Source organism: Paramacrobiotus metropolitanus, unplaced genomic scaffold (assembly GCF_019649055.1).
Source record: "Paramacrobiotus metropolitanus isolate TYO unplaced genomic scaffold, Prichtersi_v1.0 Parri_scaffold0000101, whole genome shotgun sequence".
In the NCBI taxonomy this organism is placed as follows: Eukaryota; Metazoa; Tardigrada; class Eutardigrada; order Parachela; family Macrobiotidae; genus Paramacrobiotus; species Paramacrobiotus metropolitanus.
Genome location: NW_026570321.1, coordinates 20,868 through 39,242, shown reverse-complemented (window position 1 = coordinate 39,242; position 18,375 = coordinate 20,868). Strand labels below are relative to the sequence as shown.

The 18,375-nt window shown below is 42.3% G+C and overlaps 2 protein-coding genes across 2 annotated transcripts; both read right to left on the bottom strand.

Annotated features, from left to right (window-relative positions):
• Positions 1 to 333: 333 nt before the first annotated feature.
• On the bottom strand, positions 334 to 12,047 carry LOC129597188 (guanylate cyclase 2D-like). Its single transcript, XM_055494655.1, has 13 exons — positions 11,816 to 12,047; positions 11,384 to 11,687; positions 11,228 to 11,302; positions 11,064 to 11,133; positions 10,897 to 10,971; positions 10,640 to 10,833; positions 10,373 to 10,515; positions 3,171 to 3,214; positions 3,070 to 3,108; positions 2,850 to 2,989; positions 2,002 to 2,134; positions 708 to 764; positions 334 to 474 (listed from the first exon to the last, which is right to left on the bottom strand). Exons 1-13 carry the CDS (start codon positions 11,865 to 11,867, stop codon positions 334 to 336), a joined length of 1,467 nt encoding a protein of 488 aa, XP_055350630.1. The 5' UTR covers positions 11,868 to 12,047.
• Positions 12,048 to 12,725: 678 nt separating this feature from the next.
• LOC129597187 (atrial natriuretic peptide receptor 1-like) lies at positions 12,726 to 17,401 on the bottom strand. The gene is made up of 13 exons (XM_055494654.1): positions 17,385 to 17,401; positions 16,943 to 16,981; positions 16,681 to 16,878; positions 15,945 to 16,007; positions 15,187 to 15,497; positions 14,915 to 14,958; positions 14,813 to 14,851; positions 14,487 to 14,726; positions 14,362 to 14,412; positions 13,896 to 14,078; positions 13,692 to 13,824; positions 12,947 to 13,019; positions 12,726 to 12,834 (listed from the first exon to the last, which is right to left on the bottom strand). The coding sequence occupies exons 1-13, from the start codon at positions 17,399 to 17,401 to the stop codon at positions 12,726 to 12,728; spliced, it is 1,500 nt and encodes a 499-aa protein (XP_055350629.1).
• Between the last annotated feature and the right edge of the window lie 974 nt (positions 17,402 to 18,375).

Here is an 18,375-nt window from a genome sequence, read left to right as displayed (position 1 = left end):
GCTACAATCGTCAACCTGGATTCGTTGCGTCTTCCATGATGTCGTGCTGAAAGATGATGTTAAGCATTATGTGGGCGATGTCTCGCACGTCTGCTTTCGCTCCGGGGATAGACGCATGCTTTTCGTTTTTTGCCTGACCAACTTTCTGCTGAATGCCCTGAGCATGATAAAGACGAATTTGCGCGAACCCAACTTCCCCTAGCTTAAGGGTAAAGTTTTTGTCAATCAAGCAGGAGCCAACGTTAAGATTTCCATGATATTTTAAATTGGACCGATGCACAGCCCGTAGTCCCTGTAACAAGATTCTGAGCGTTATTGTAACGTTTCTTAAGACTAAAAGCGCTTAAGTAAATATTTTGCCTTCAGGGCATCAAGCATTAAACTGGCTTGGAAATCAGCATCTAAAGCCATCTTGTTCAACAACTCCGGCAGGGAGCCACGGGTGCAGTATTCCGAGACAAAATACCAGCACGTCTGTATTATGGTTAATCCATCAAGGCGATTTATATTTGGATGATCGAGTCCCATGACCTTGGAAAACAAAATGGTTTTGCGAGTTTTATGGTGTGACATTGTTTGATTTTTAAGCTTCTTCATACATCTCTCAGAATCCCGGTTCCCCGCTCACTAAACTGAACCGGACGAGAGTGCGGCCTGCAGAAGATATCGACCCCAGAAGGAATTCCTTGCAGTGGAACGAGATATACCATGCGTTGCTCTTTGATGTACACCCTCACTTCTTGCTTTTTCGGTAAATTCTCCGCCTAGAATCATGCACCGCCACATTTGTTATTGCATTCATTCGTTGTTAACAATTTACATATTTAGCAAATGGTATATTATGCACTCCACATGACCAGCGAATAAGCGTCGTCGTGCTCGTTTAATTCCGCATTCCCAGACGTGTATCGCGTAAATTAAGCTTCGGTTCCATTAAAATAATAAAAGTTTCATATACCGGTTGGAGCTGATCGGCTGATATTTCCCAACAGAGAAGCAGGTTCCCATATTTGACATAGCTAAGCAACAAATATGGAATATAGATATTTTTACAAATTCACATTCACTGCTCAGCGGATAATAAATTTTATAATATTATTAGTACTGTACCTTAAACGGAGCGCTGCAACAATAAACGCCACAAGTGTTGCGACTGTCACAGAGACGGCAATCGTGACCATATCTGCAAAGGTTGTACATTTATTCAGGCTTAACTATAAATCTCAGGAGGATCATTTGCTCAGAAAAATTGCATTTGCAAGAAAACAGAATATCCGTTGGATATACCGGTAGTTGTAAAAACATCTGCCATGGAATAGGTGCGGCTAAACGGAAATTCAAAGGGACGACCCGGTACACGAAACCAGTAATCAACACAATCACAGAACTGTTGCTTTCGCGCATACAAAAATACTTTTTTTATATTCATCATTCTGCAAACTAGTGATTGATAGGTATTGACCTGACAACTTTCTGTTCGCATAACTTGGAGCATAACATCCGGTTGCCGTATGCACGTAGCGAGTACCCTTTCTTAAGGGAAGCAGCAGTGAAATGTTCATCCTTTTTGTACGTAATACAGTTTTCGGTGATTTGCTATTTGTTAACGGAAATGGATTCCGTTTTTTTTACTAAAACATTATGGACGGAAAAATTGCATTTGAAGAAGAAAATAAACAGAAAAAACAAGAAAAGAAATGGAATGAATGGAAACGGAAAACTCGGATTACTGGAGCAAAAAATTTGCAAGGATATGCCGTTTTGCCATTTAAAATTCTGAATGGTCACACCCCTTTGGCCGTAGCAGACGAAAGATTTTTGTGATCGGAGGAGCATCCAGTGATTACTATGTCTTCATGATCGACCGTTCCTTAATCACGTATCCCTCTCATATCGGTCGATGAACAGCAAACTGCAACCCGACCAGGTCGGGCAATAGTTTTGTCTGAATTACCAACGAATCGTAGTTCTGTTACTTGCGTGTGGATTGCACGTACTCACCCTGTGGGTTACAAACAGGAGCGTCCCCTCGGAATCCACATCTCGGTTCGTCGAGAGGTGGCCAGACGCCAGGCCACTGGATTCCTTGGATAATTTCCACCTTTGAACTGCCGAATCGTTGAGCAAATACAGTCTACAAAGCGGTCGATTATTACATAACAGTGACTTTTTACCAAGGATTTCATACTCGAATTCGGGATGTGTTCCAGTCCAACTGGTTTACATTAATTATAATCTGGCGCTGTCCAGATGGGTCCATATATATTTCGCCCAGGTCAGTTGCAAAGGTCCGGTTCGTAAATAGTTTAGCCAATTGTCGCCCAGACTGCCAGACATTTTCGGAACCAGATAAGCGCAGTTCTTCTATCACCTGGTCACACGCGCAAACAGTTTCTGTTACGTACGAGCAAATGCCCCTCTCATAAAGAAGGTATTGTGCCCTCATAACGGAATTCGCCAGAATCGATTAACGCAGATTTTATAAGGAAACGACGAAATGGTTGCTCGAATATAGAAATTTCCTCTGGCTTTGATCAGGTTTACTCCCGTATATCCACATTATTATTACAACAAGACGGTTTTTATCTTCACTTTCTTACGGTTAGCAAAGCATATGCATTGTACGTACCTCAGCCAACATGAGCATCGAATTGTATGTAGCGGCGATGTGAGGTGAGAACTAAAATTAGTTTGTCTCGGTTTTTGTATTTATCAGCTCTTTGAAACAACTTAGATTTCTAGAAATTACCGTTTCAAACTGTCCGTACGTATAATTGTAATCCATTAGAGAGCGAGTTCGCATATAAGCATAAAACTGATGCTCGGTGTCCGTTCCCGTTCTGCCGTACATCGAGTCATCTGGCTCCATAATGAGCACCGATCGGTACGCAAGTTTAGCGATACTGTCAAACCGATCGTGGTTTTCCCAGGTGAGGTAGCCTGACGCCGGCTTATTTGTAGGTCTTAAAGTCGCCAGGATAATGAACACCTGCAACATCACAGTGATATGTTCCCTGGGTCAAGCATGCGGTGCCTTTTTCCTGCAGGTGCGACCGCACGCAACCTTACGTGTTCGCCGTTAGTCATGTTGAGTTCCCAGGCCTTTATCTAAAAGGGCACCTCACTACATTAGCAGGTGTAAATATGTTTTTGTATAAGTGATTACCTACCATCATTTTCCGAAATTCCAACGAATCGCCGAAATAGAAATACACTAGAATTAAATTTTAAGCAGCATTATCAATTCAGAGTGTTTGACTGCTTTACTGTTAATACAAGCTATGAAATAAAGAAATTACATCACAATCCATGGAAGTAAGCAACGTCCTAATTGAGGAACTAGCGTACTTATATCGTAGTTGTGAGAACTTTAACTTTAAAAAAGTTTTTCAACCGCCTACCACGTGACACTGCGTTGAACCGAGTGAGGAGCTCTGTGTAGTTAAGAGGTCCCGGTTTAGAGTCGACCGTTTCTGCATAGATTTGATAGCCGGTATTTTCTCTGGTAAACTCCATGGATAGCGACCTCCAGAATTCGAGGAAGAACCCATTAAAGTTCATGTCTCTGACCAGAACTAGTGACCGCCAACCGAACATCTTCGTCAATTGCACATAGAAGCGAATGTAAGCGGACACGGGCTGGCTGGACAATGTGATCCAGGTCGGTCCCTTACTGTTGACTAGGGTCGCAAAATTTTCAAAACCGCGGACACTGAAAAATTATATCATCAGCAATAGTGCCATGGCATTGCATTTAAGTACCGCAGCCCGTACACCACTCAATACGCTGAAAACTCCACCAGCATTTTACCGGGCTCGTAATTTTACCGGATAGCAAATCCAAAGGTCGTCGAGCGGCACGTATGTGACTCGGCACCATCAGCACCATATCACATTACTAGTGTTATAATCTACCGTAAAATTTCCATGAAGTATTATTAGAAGTATCGGTATTAACATAAATATTCACATAATACTATCCAAAAGTCCTTCCATCAGTAATAACTGGCCGGTTGCGAAATTAATTGGTTATGACATCGATTATTTTACAGTAACTATCAATCACTGCATACGCAGTGATGTTTTACGTTACTCCCTTTACATCGTGTACGAGAACACTTAAATGGATACACTGTGGCAGGTACCTGGTTATAGTAAGCAGATCCAGCTCATTTGTCAGAGGATACACTTCCGGAAAATCGCGGCACCTTAAAAAAATTCCGAAACTGCATGGAACATGTCTAAGTAATCATTATTGATAGACACAGTTTAACTGTAAAATAAGTTGATTTAAAACAAATCAGATTGATTAAGTCAGATTTGATTTGTCTCCTAGTCCCATACGAGTATATACGATATTCAGAAGATGCAGTAATCGTCTTCGATCCATTTATGTCGGCTTAATACAGTCTCCTAGTCCCATACCCTTACAAAGTCATAGAGTCCCCTGAACTTTTATCTGTGGGGTCGAAATTAGCTGTTTAAAAATTATTTTAAATAGTGTATTTTTTTGTTTGTTGAAGCTTTTTCGGACAATTTTTACTCGGTATCCAAAAAAATTACTGTTGCTGCATACAAAGCGTAATTTCAACCCACATTCTTTATCGATCGATGTAATTCTTGTGTCTTTGACGCTATTTGCGGTTGCATCGGGACTTTCATCGAAAATCCTAACGAAATCTATACTGTCCTTCCTATCCCCCGTAATACAATCACTATGCATTATAGTCCCCTCACGAAGGCAAAAATTTAGAAACTCTGGGGACTAATTATCCCGTAAGCCGTAAGGTATACTGTATAGCGATAAAAAGATTCCAGCAATCACTTTTTCAGTAAACATACACGGATTTTACGAGTATACGATATGCAGAAGCGGAGAATTACACGTACGGTTGATGTTCAAGACAGCGTAAATCTGTGAAAGGACTTATCTGGATAATGAAAGACGGTTAAAGCACACGGATCACCGTGTGACTGTAGTGAGAGGTTGTAAATGGATTCAGCTGACCACCGGACAGAGTTGGCAGCCATATCCCAGCAATCAAAGGGACTGCTATCCGCGAGCATACTTTGCTGAACCTTAAGTTGCGGGTAGAGCTCAGCGATGCGTTGCAAGGAGAGCTTATATGCTGGGCCGAGACGTGGCAGAGATCCGACTATTACGGCGCGCAGCAGGATCATCGTAAGGACATTTAGGTGCACCTCATTGCACCGTGGTTGGTTTAGCGATATGCCAGATGCAATAATTTTAGTAAAGTTGACGCTGGAAATACCGGTCATAGACATTTTCGATGGTCATGGACAGAACATTTCTGCGTAGAAAACGTTTGATAATGCAAAGTTAGCGACAGCACATGAAGAGAAGGGAATCTGGGAAATATCTGCGCAAGTACTGTAACCGTCCGCACAAGTTAGACCACAGAGTGTGGTGTACGGATATATACTCCCACGGGCCTCATTGCTCGTGTGCCTTGTAGCTTGTGCAATGCAAGACAACAGCCTAACCAAGCAGTGGTCTATCTTGTGCGGACGGATACAGTACTCGTACCGTATTTGCAGAAGCACTAGCACCGTAATCACTTACCGGTTAAGCTTACTTACAGGTAAGCTTACTTCTGTCAGTTAAGCTTCAATTACTTGGCATATATTTTTGCCCCGCACAGGAATTTCATAAAAGAAAGTAAGACGCGCGTGCAAGTAGCGAATTTTGAATCAGTGAAGAATGTTGGCGCTGATGTAGCACTATGCCTAAATCCTAGTTCAATGTCGGAACCAGCCAATAACATGTTAGAACGTGACCCACCAGACACCGCAGTAACCTGACATAATTTTGCTAAAATCGGACCAGAGATCGATTTAAATCTCCCCAGGTGCGCTACCTAACTCTAGTTACCAATCTTATTTTACGAATACGAAGTGGCATTATAAGCCACTTAAACGGTTTTTCCGTTTGTTTATTATTTCGTTTGAAAATCAAAACCAAGATTTGTCATGTAATATCTTCAAAACATGGGCAATTCATTTGGTAATTTGGACTGAATTCTACACTTTCTTTTTAATCCAAAATATAATGCGGTGATATCCCGTAATACCGCAAATATGCACCCAAAGGTTAACGGGAGTTTAATTCCGAGGAGTATAAAGGATGGATATCGGTAATCGGTATACATGTACACAGGAACCGCCTGCAACCATTCGCAGTGACCTTTCGAAGCCAACCGGCATGAGTGTTACTTTTCCTGTTGCCACATAACGCCACTCGCCATATCCTTTATTTCAGTAGCTCAATAACAATATCGGGGTCTAGTTACGATTAAACAAAACAACATTTTCAACAGTACCAATTACAGAAGCGGCATTACCACGTTGAATTGCTAAGGAAATATTCGGTTTCAAATACTCGCGACTACGAATCTCGCCGATTTGTAGCGACATTCTCTTTCCGATCTCCTTAAAATCATCTTTCCCGATGTACCCCAACTGCCAAAAGTTTCGAAGCCGACATCAGCAAACTCGTATCGTCCTGACAGGAAGCTGTATTTCCTTGTTTTCTCGGCTTCAGCCTGGTCAGCGGCCGCTCCGGCCTTTACACTTGTATGATCCAAGTAAGAGCGAGCGACCGTGTCGACAACTGTTGCATCCCATGCCAAACAGAGTCCCCTTGACCATGGGAAGGTAGTGATTTCGTCAGGGCGTGTTTCGGTATCGTGGTGCATGCCTCTTGGTTCCGTTCGAGTGGGGATACGTGCCGAAACCAGTGCCCGGCGCAGGGTGTCGTTGATGCAGTCGTGTCTAGGTCGTCTTCCCGCCGAAAACTTCCAACTCAAAGCATGATGACCGTCTGCGGTGACATCGCTTCCACACCTGCACTGGTAGTCGGATGCTGCCGGTGCGCCAAGCCGAATAGCGACCACAATCCGAAACGATTCGTCATCCAACAGGTTACCGATTGAGGCCGATGCAAGTGCGTGTGTCCAAATACCTGTCTCCGGGTTGAAACAGCCATAAGTCGGGCTTTCCGGACGGGATTTAGAGCCTCGTGCAGCATGGTTGCCTGCTCGGGTAAACAGTGCGGGGCATCCCATTCGCGTTGCAGGTGTTGGCTTTCGGGCAAAGGAGGCAATGCGTCGTCATACAAGTATCTACAAAGGGCCACGTGATCCGTTGCGTCAACTCTTGCTAAATGCGGCAGTAACCGGTAAACAAAGTGTTTGAGTAGCGTGAATCGAGGGTTCGTCTGTATAATTACGTTCGTCTACACGGGTATCTACTTCCAGAGCGGAGGAATTATTGAATCTTCCTTGTTGTCTTGTGCACCTATTTTTTGTTGTTATGGATGCGGGTGCGTTGTATAAAGCCCGATAATGTGCGCGTGTGGAAATCTTTGCAGGTATTAGCCACTGACGTGCATAGGGCATCCCTCTATATGTACATACACATCTTGTACAAGCTTGTCCGGTAATTTCTGACGAATCAATACAGCGAAATATACAAATTCATGACGTAGTGTAGTGACAATTGCCATAGCGCTAACTACGCGCTAAATATGTGCTGTCAGTACCTTTACGTAGGAAATTACCGGACAAGCTTGTACGTACTTTCCTTCTCTACTTCTCACTGTCTGTCTAAGTCTCCTCTCGCGATCTCTTACAGTTACTGTATATCTGTAATTCGGTATGATAGTTTTTATTATGTATGATAGGTACACGTAGTGTAACAAACGGCTGTTGTTCGTGTTCTGGATGGTATTTCAAGCTCAGCGGAGCACTAGGGTAGGATAAACGTTTTGTTATTCCAGCAAGCTCTGATCTCACGGTGTGATTACTTAGACTCACCGGTTGCTTTGGTCTACGCTTTCGAGTGAGGTACATCGTACAACTTTAGATCTTTGATAGCTTTTACTCAACTGTTCGGTTCCCATATGCATTTTTTCACGGGCATTGCGCAGTCACCTGTCGGACTATCTAGCCGTGTAACGTGATGATCTCTGTTTCTCACTTGACCATGCTCTTGCTTCGCCCTTTATTTCCAGTATTGTCTATCGCTTCTGTTTTCGTCTAGCGTTTCGGAGCAGGTAAGTATAGCACGTATTCTTGTGTATGTCTCATGTTTTCAGTAGGGATTCCTGAGGTTCAGCAGCTCCTGTCTTGCTCCTGATCTTCTTCGTAGTTAGCTGGGCTGCTGGGCCATCCCCAGGACTCCAACCAGTTTAAGAGGAGTCTGCTCCTTTTCTGATTGTATCGTGGTCGGTACTCTGACTTCCATGACAAATAACAAAATTGTATCGAAAGCGCAGTCACTCTGCTAAGCAGCTCAAATATTAAAATTAGACACTTACCAGTTAGCAACAAAAGGGCAAAAAGGAAAGCATTTTCCAGAGGTCTGAGTCGAGTATTCAAAGGTTATAGAATGCACATTGTATTTTATCAAAAGCATTTTTTTATTTTTTACCACGATCGCTTAGTTCCGTACAGTGTACGTAAATGTACACGGGCAAATTTCATTGTATTAATCAATTTTATGCTTAACCCGTTCCCGACCATCCCTGTCAAATGGCAGGGTGGCGGACTTAATTCCTGTAGCAACCCACAACGCAGAAACCTCGTAGTTAGTGATTTTATTCCACAGTAGGGATGTTGTCAGCCATTTTAAAAATTTGGCTATCATATGCAGTATGGTTGGGGCACACAGCAAGTGACCAAATGTCACCAAAATGGCACTTTTGGGGTTCGCGGAGGTCTTGGCCGTACACACGACCACCCGAGCAACCAATAATTCACATATAATTCATTTAAGCCAGCCCTGTGGCAGACATTGCAAAAGTATTGCATGGTCTGCAAAATAGCTAGACAGTGGACAAGGATGGTCATTTAAAAATTTCCTGCCACGTTTGACAGGGATGGGCACGGTGTTACTTTAACAATAAATTTTACAAATTCTACATAAAATCTTAGAAACATAATAGGAAACCGGACATGTAATCAGAAAATTGAGAAAAAAGAGTAGGACAAACTCTAGTGTTTTGATGGTCAAAAACTTGTACCACTATATACGAACACAGTGTAAATAATAGAAGTTAACGCGAATTACCGAGAGATAACTGTTTTTTGTTTTTTTGGTATCGAAATTTCAGAGACTAGTCCGAATTTACATTCAGAAAGTGAATGATATGCGCACTTTACCTAGCCCGGCATACGGCGGAACAGTATCATTTAATTAATGTGAACGTAATTTAGGTATAAACGTAGTTATACAGCTTTTTGAAATTGTACTTAGTTGCTGCATGCTGCCGGCGTATCGGTTTTGTGGAGTTGCCGAGCTATAGCGGTTGGTACCGGAAATGACCATGCGGAAATGAATTATCCGCCAGTGTGCTATACACCATTCACTGTTAGTTGTGCGGTGCGGATTGTCGCTCTGGTTATCGCTCAAAGACTTCTTGTAGGCTGCGTAGACTGTTACTGATGTACCCTTTACTCACTTAGAAGTCCACCAAAAGTCAGCTTAGTCAGCACCAAAAGTAAACGGCAACAACGAAGAGAACAACAGGTTCTCAACACGCATGTAAACGCGTGCTTAAGCGACAACCACCGCAAATTCACTGGAAAAAATTGCATTCTGTCGCTTCTTTTCTGACTTAAGATCATTCTAAAAGGTTTTCTATGTAAACAAAGTAGACACTGTACCTTTTTCAACAACTAGCCGCCAAGAAATATATATTTTCACAATTTTCTGCGTTACTGACCACTGGTCATCTCGATGACCACATTAATGTCAGAGAAGTGTAGGGCGTTCTAAAACGTTTTGTTTAAGTGGTCGTGTTCCTCAGTGCCCTCTTCCGGTAATTTTCTACAAATTTCGGCGCGTGACCTGCCAAATGGCAGGATGCCCATCCCTGTCAGTTTGGCAGGCTATCGCCCTGCTTGACCTATGGTCACGGAAATTCCCAAAAAATTAATTTTTCTTAATTGAAATATTTTACTATGAACTGCAAATTTTCAATTTGATATTCGCACTCCTTCGGGTGCCTGACTTCGGTAGGTTAACTGTAAAGAAAATAGATAAATGACACAATCATGGAGTTAATACTCCGCTTTTCAGTATAAACTTTCAAAGAGAAGTTTGGATACGAGAAATCGCACCAGTCTAGCTTTGTCTGCAAAAGGCCGAATGCATGCGCGGTCAAGGTATTTTTTAATGTAAGTACCTACTTAACACTGCAAAGGATAGCATTTTCAGCAATTCACCGGTTCCCAGTACATATCAAAGAACAATAAAATTATAAGCGCGATTCTACTTTCTTAAAAAAAATTTCGGTTAGCATTGGTTTTCGGGATCAAAATCAGCCAGTATGTTTGCAGCATTCCTTTGCCTTTGACTTCGATGACCCCGCGCGGCTCGATCACAAATTTAGAATTATTTTTCAGCTGGTCCGCCGCGTTGTGACTAATGTGGATTTTACCATCCTCACCGGTGCTCATCATTCTACTGGCTGTATTAATGGTGTCACCAAACCTACAAAAAGGAATTATCAAGAAAAACGCTTTCAACATTAGGCTGTTAATGTTCAACGAGTACAGTCATGTCCGTGGTACGGTGCCGTCTGTACATATAATTACGAGTACTTAGAGCAGCTTACAAACAGTAGCGAGGTGCTTTTCGCCCGACCACGCCGGCGGCAACCGATCCGCTATGTATTCCAGCTCGCAGTGTTGTCGTTCCGTCAAAACGCAGCGCAAAGGTCTTCAAATAAGCGGTCATCATAGAAACAGCAAGACCACACACTTCATAAACATGGCGACTTTCATTTCGTCTTGGCACACCACTGGCAACCTGTTGTAGAAGCAGAGCTTCAATTCCGTTCAGAACTGCTCATGCTTATGTTTGAATACCTACCAGATACGATTCTTTGATGGTCTCGACTTTGTAAACGTCATGATTGTTAAGAAGTCCATCGAACTTGCAGAAAACCTGTTTAATTTAAATGTCAAATCACAAGCCAAGCGACTCACTAATTCTTTTGGCGTTTATTATGGAACTCAATTGCAGTAACCAGAGCGCACTTCGTTAAGGAATGCCATCGATTCTTCGGGTTCAATCTGGCACATGAGTGCACCAAGCCCAGTAACCTCCCTACAGTAACGCAAAACCGTCCTTCACATAAATTCGGTTGACAATAGTGGTCACCGCTTATTGTTAGAAAATTGCATTTATAAATAAAACTCACACAAACATGATCGATGTGGACAGATAATACTCCGCATCTGGTGTATGACCTCTTCGAAGGTCATTAACAACGCCACTATAAACCAGACCGGTAAAAGCTGTGCAATAAAAAACTTTAGACGATGCTGAAAAATTTATCACCGCCGACAGCCCTGACCTTGGTAACATAGCCCATAGCAAGTTGTCACAGCGTTTTCGCTCCTCTTCTAGGTCAATGGTGCGCTGCGCTACTTGGCTGTCCAATTCGTCAGTGTATGCTTCGAGGCGACGAAGGATTTTTTCTGTTAAAGATGATGCTTTGGCGTATGGACGTAAAATTAGTTTAACATTTTTCCGCAGTTGATCGAATTCTGGAAGTTCGGACGGGTCACCTCCCCGACAAGGTGTTAATAGTGGTAGAAGGTCGGCAAATGGACCCGTCAAGACGCTCGCTTTCCGACTCGTGGGATCGTTTACTGACTCTGTCAACACAAGAAGTCTATCTAGCACATAATTGTTAAATTTTCTGGTTTGTGGCCTTAGCTTTGCTAATCTTCAGCAAAACAATGGCAACACCAGTGATGTCTAACGCCTTGTTACAATCGTAAACCTGGATTCGCAAAATCTCCCACGTTGTCGTCTTGAACGATGATCTTAAGCATGACGTGAGCGATGTCCCGCACGTCTGCTTTCGCTCCAGGTATTGACGCAGTCTTTTCGTTTGCTGTCGGATCTCCTTTCTGTTGAATGTCATGAGCATGATGAAGACGGATTTGCGCGAACCCAACTTCCCCAAGTTTAAGGGTAAAGTTTTTATCAATTAAGCAGGAGTCTACATTGAGATTTCCGTGATATTTTAAAGTGGACCGATGCACAGCACGTAGTCCCTGTAACAAAACGCTGAACGTTATCGTAACGTTTCATAAGATTGAAGGCGCTGAAGCAAATATTTTGCCTTTAGGGCATCGAGCATTAAACTGGCTTGGAAATCAGCATCTAAGGTCATCTTGTTTAATAACTCCGGCAGGGAACCACGAGTGCAGTAATCCGAAACAAAATACCAACACATCTGTATTATGGTTAATCCATCAAGGCGATTTATATTTGGATGATCGAGTCCCATGACCTGGGAAAAGAAAATGGCTTAGCGGATTTGATGATATGAGCTTGTCTTGTTGTTACGGGTATTCGTACTTCTCTCAGAATCCCGATTCCCTTTTCACTAAACTGAATTTGACGAGGATACTGCTTATTAAGCCCAGAAGGCACTCCATCCAATGGAACCAGATATACCATGCGCTGCTCTTTGATATACACCCTCACATTGTCTTGCTTTTTCAATAAATTCTCTGGCTAGAACCATTCAGCACCACATTAAATATGTTTCTTATAATGATATTAATTAATACAATCCTCCGTTTGGAATATGCGTTTTATCTGAGACATATACAGAATGCGCTTCACATCACCAGAGACTATACCGTATGTCCGTAATCGTATATACTGACATCAGGTTTTAATTACACTTCAGCTTTCAATAAAACTATAAAAATTTCGTGTACCGGTTGTAGCTGATCGGATGGGATTTCCCAACACAAACGCAGAAGCAAATTTCCATATCTGACATAGCTAGAGCAAGAAAATATGGATATTCTTATAATTCCGTGTAAGAGCTTTCATTTGGCCCTTCAGAGTATTTTAAAATTTCACCGGTAAGAAATTAATTTGTATATGTATTTACCTTGTACAGATAGCTGCAACAGTAGCCGCCACAAGCGTGACTGTGATAGAAACAGCAATCGTGACCATGCTGTCTGCAAAGGTTATATACAAATTAAGATATAGACTGACATAGCAATAAGACAGCGTTTGCAGGAAGACAGAGTAACCGGGTACCAGATATACCTAAATAACATTTCATCTGCCTGAATAATCACGGCCAAATAGTGAAAATGGCGCGGGTGATATCGGTATCGGGCGGTGTTTCGTGCACTCCGAAACACTTTTTTGAATTAAGAATTTTGTAGGATTTCACGACTATTAACTTGTACGCATTGGCCCGACAATCGTTTGTGCGCACAGCACCCGGCTGCAGTGCACTGGACCATTTCCTTATACAGCATGTGCAGCATTTTGCACTCTCTTTCTCCATGAATTCATTTCTGGATGATATATGATGGATGAGGTTTGCGCTTCACAACACTGTGTTGCCAAAAACTCGAGAAAATGAGATTGCAATATTTATGCCCATGTACAGATACTGTAGTGCAGTACGCATTTACAGATTTACAAACAGACATCAAACGTGCTCATCCCTTAGCGGTAATGGGTCCCATTGTGCCCCGTTTGCCGAATGTCTGACTTATACCAGAGTTTCGGAAAGTTCCCTAATCCGCAATCCATGATGACGACCTGGTCCGGCAATAGTTTTGCCTTGATTTCAAGCAAAGTGCAACAAGCATTCCATACGGATTTCAATCACTCACCATGTGGACGACAATCATGAGCGTCCCCTCGGAATCCACATTTCGGTTCGTCGGGAGGTGGCCAAACGCCGGGCCATTGTATTTTTCGAACAATTTCCACCTTCGCACTGCCTGGTCTTTGAGCGAACACAGTCTAACAAACGATTAAATTTATAACATACCGATTATTGACATTCTAAATAATTTATAATAGTGATTTCATACTCGAATTCGAGATGTGTTCCAATCCAACTGGTTTACATTAATTATAATTTGGCGCTGTCCAGTTGGGTCCATATATATTTCGCCCAGGTCAGTTGCAAAGGTCCGGTTCGTAAATAGTTTAGCCAATTGTCGCCCAGACTGCCAGACATTTTCGGAACCAGATAAGCGCAGTTCTTCTATCACCTGGCCACACGCGCATACAGTTTCTGCTACGTACGTGCAAATGCTCCTCTCATAAAGAAGGAATTGTGCTCTCATAAAGAGGGAGTTTGCCAGAATCGACTAACGCAGATTTCATAAGGAAACGACGAAATGGTTGCTTGAATACAGAAGTTTCCTCTGGTTTTGATAAGGTTTACTCACGTACATTCATATTATTATTACAACAAGACGGTTTTTATCTTCACTTTCTTACGGTTAGCAAAGCATAAAAAGTATATTTTTTTTCTAAATGCATTGTACGTACCTCAGCCAGCATGAGCATTGAATTGTACGTAGCGGAAATGTGCGGTGAGAACTAAAATTAGTTCACCCTCGGTTTCCGTATCCATCAGCGGCTTTCAAACGTAATTCTAACTTTCAGGAAATTACCGTTTCGAAAGGTCCGTACGTGTAGTTGTAATCCATTCGAGAGTGATTCCGCATATAATCATAAAACTGATGCTCGGTGTCTGTTCCCGTTCTGCCATACATTGAGTCATCTGGCTCCATAATGAGCACCGATCGGTACGCAAGTTTAGCGACACTGTCAAACTGATCGCGGTTTTCCCAAGTAAGGTAGCCTGACGCTGGCTTATTTGTGGGTCTTAAAGTCGACAGAATAATGTACACCTGCAACACGGTAGTGATGACGTAATTGGCCCTAGATCAAGCTTGGAGTCCCTTTTCGCTGTGAGTGGGACCGCACGCAGCCTTACATGTTCGCCATTGGTCATGTTGAGTTCCCAGGCCTTGATCTGAAATGGCATGTCACCAGATTAGTAGATTTGAGTAAAGTTTTACGTAACCTACCCACCCACCATCATTTTCCGAAATTCCAACGTAGGGCCAAAGTAGAAGTACACTAGAATTGCATTTTAAGCAGCATTATCGATTTATCGATTCAATTGTGTCTTGACACTTTACCGGTATGTTGTACGAGTGCAAGTTAAAAGGTAAGAAAATTATGTATGTCAGTAATGTCACTATCGACAGAAGTACAAGGAATGGCAGCGTTCTAATCCAAAAACTAGAGAATAACTACCCGTACTGGAGCTGCGATCATATTTTAGATAGTTTAGCAGCAGCCTACCACGTGACACTGCGTTGAAACGAGTGAGGAGCTCTGTGTAGTTAATAGGTCCAGCTTTGGAATCGATCGTTTCTGCATGAATTTGATAGCCGTCCTTGTTCATGGTAAACTCTATGGATAGCTTATTCCAGAACTCGTTGAAGAACCCGTTGAAACTTATGTCTAAGACCAGAACTAATGACCGCCAAGAAAACATGTTTGTCAGCTGTACATAAAAACGAATGTAAGCGGGCGTGGGCTGGCTGGATAATGTGACCCAGGTCGGTCCCTTGCTGCTGGCTAGGCTCGCAAACTTGTCCATACCGCGAACACTAAAACAATACAATATTAGCAATAGACAATAGTATAACGGTATTTGTATTCAAGCAGCGCACGCAGCCCGTTCATCAATACGCTGAAAACTGAACCGACATTTTGTATTTACAGGGTACAAGCAAACCCGAAGGTTGTCGAGCAGTAGAGTACGTGTGCGGCTCCACATCATCAGCACAGACACCATGTAACATTATTACTGTTATAATCTACCGTAAAATTTCCACAAATATGTATTAGTAAAAGTCGGCAACATAAGTAACATAAGTACATAAGTCGGCAACATAAGTATTATTATTTTTATCAAAGGTTCTTCCATGAGTAACAACTGGCCGGCCATGAAATTAAGTATTTATAAAGTATCATACTCGTAATTATCAACTAACCACTGCAAACAGAGTGCTGTTTTACATGTACATGTACGCTTGAATCCATCTGTCAGATACCTTGTAATCGTTAGTAGATCCAGCTCATTGGTCATAGGATACACTTCCGGAAAATCATCACACCTTAAAAAACGTCAGAAACGGCGTGAAACATGTTTAAGTTTACTGATACGCGCGCGTTTTAACTGTAACAATAAGCAAATCAGGTTTAAATTTTAATGTAAGCATAAGCAAACCAGGTTCGGCTAGGTCGCACTTTCCGTATTGTATGGGTTTATGTCCACGGCACCTAATGCATCCCTCGCTGTCCCTTGTCCTTACAAAGTTATAGATTCCCCCTTGTATTCTCTTCTCGGGATAACGATTAGCTAGTTAAAACTTGTTTTAGATAGTACGCTGTTTTTGTTTTCTTAAGATTGTACAAATAATCTTTTGGTATCCGGAAAATTTACTGCGTTACATGCATAACGTGTTCCAATGCTGCATCTCCTCATTTTGTCCGGCCACCCCAACGAAGTAATTACTGTATATACCCTCTATCCCAACCCCCCCCCCTACTACAACCACCAAAATTTAGTTTCTTCCCAATGCTAGCAACTAGGGTACTTTTTCAGTATATAGTACTATATTATACGGACTGATATGATAAGCAGAAGACGGCAATTAAGTGAAGTACACGGCTTGAGATACAAGACAGCGTAATGCATGAATGCACTTATCTGGATACTGGAAAACGATTAAAGCACACGGATCCCCCTGCGACTGTAGTGAAAGGTTGAAAACGGTTTCAGCTGACCACCGGACAGAGTTGGCAGCCATATCCCAGCAATCACGGGGACTGTCATCCACCAGCATACTTTGTTGGACCTTTAGTTGCGGATAGAGCTCAGCGATGCGTTGCAGGGAGAGTTTATATGCTGGCCCGAGACGTGGCAGAGATCCTATTATCACGGTGCGCAGCAGGATCATCGTTAGGACATTTAAGCGCACCTCACTGCACCGCGGTTCGTTTAACGATACGCCAGATATAACGTCAGTTAAGTTGGTGCCGGAAATACCGGCCATGGATATTCTTCACCGTGGCAAAGAACACTTCTCTACAAAAAAATAATTTTGATTAAGGCAGAATTTGAGACAACAACTGAAAAAGGTGTAATTCGGAAATTAGGCAAATATAACGTAGAAGTGCCGTAATTACTTACCGGCTAAGTTTACTTTTGACTTAATCTGTAGGTTAAGCTTTAATCACTCGGCTTAGATGTTTGCCCTCGCTGACACGTCAGGTTTATATGTAAAATACCCGTGCAAGTGACGGCATCTTCAATTAGTGAATGCTGGCACAAGTGTGACATTATGCGCAAGTCGCAATTCAGAGATGCTAAAGCTAGCACATTATATCAGAAAATTTGGACGCGACCACTAATATGTTACGGCACTAACACAAGGCGCCGCAGTAACCTGACCTAATTTTGCGAAAGACGAAAGATCGATTTCAGTTACCTCCGGTGCGCCGCCATTACTTTCGATCCACCCCCATGCAAAACGCGCGAAAACAATTACCGTAAAACGGAAAGTAATTGTCCACAGTGTTGTTTTACAGATGTGAAGATATAGGCATTATAAGCCCTTTCAGTTTTTTTTCACTCATTTGTTTATCATTGTATTTGAAAAATGTTGCAGTTAAAAAAAGACCACTCCGTATGTAGCTATATCAGTTTGAAATGAATTCTTGAATAACTTTCTCCTTAATCCACAAGATGGCAATGCGATATACAGTAATACCACAAATTAAATGAGCGCCCAAAGGTGACGGAAGTACATATATTTCCAAGGAATGGTTGGAATGGATGTCGGGATCCGTGTATTCATGAACCGCCCGCAACCGTTCGCGCTGTCCTTTCGAAGCCAAACCGGTCTGACCATGAATACTACATTCCTCCTGTCACGTAACACCACCCGTCATCGCATTTCTAGAATATAATTACGTTATTCTGCACGGGATCCAGCTCACAATCAGAGTTATAACAGCAGAGTGCGATTAGGAATCATTGTGCTCCTTTTTGGCTTGCGCAGCTCGCGGTGTTTTTGGCTACTCGTACAGTCGTACACAACACCATAATAATATTGTTATTATGGTCGTACAAATGTACGTGTATGAAAAGTCTGTACACACAATAACCACTCAGTTACTTTATTAACGAGAAAAGTGCACTCGCTTTTTGCGGGCTCTGCATAACCATTTAAAGCGTAGCAGGACTACTGTACGAGTAATATTGGAAAGGGTGACTGGCAGGGCATTTCTTGTTACTCCGTTTTACTGCAGGCAGTCCTTTTCGATTATTTAATGATCGCATTCCGGTTGGTAGAACTGATAGCATAATGACAAGTGGAACACCTGGTCTTTGGCCCCGGTCTGCATGTCTGTACGTAGAATTTGTGAATAAATGTTTTAAACCGTAAAAACATATTTTATTCGGCTCTTGTGGATAAT

Bases quoted from the DNA above. Each gene is read 5' to 3' on its own strand.
- LOC129597188 (XM_055494655.1), bottom strand. From the start codon at position 11,867: ATGCTTAAGATCATCGTTCAAGACGACAACGTGGGAGATTTTGCGAAT. The intron at 3,215-10,372 runs GCAAAGGAATGC...ATTTAATTCTAG, and splicing joins CGGGGTCATCGAAGTCAAAG to TGTATTTCTATTTCGGCGAT. The intron at 475-707 runs GTATATCTCGTT...ACCATAATACAG, and splicing joins ACATCAAAGAGCAACGCATG to ACGTGCTGGTATTTTGTCTC.
- LOC129597187 (XM_055494654.1), bottom strand. The intron at 14,079-14,361 runs GTACGTACAATG...GCGTGTGGCCAG, and splicing joins CAATGCTCATGCTGGCTGAG to GTGATAGAAGAACTGCGCTT. The intron at 13,020-13,691 runs GTGAGTGATTGA...TAACCTTTGCAG, and splicing joins TCATGATTGTCGTCCACATG to ACAGCATGGTCACGATTGCT.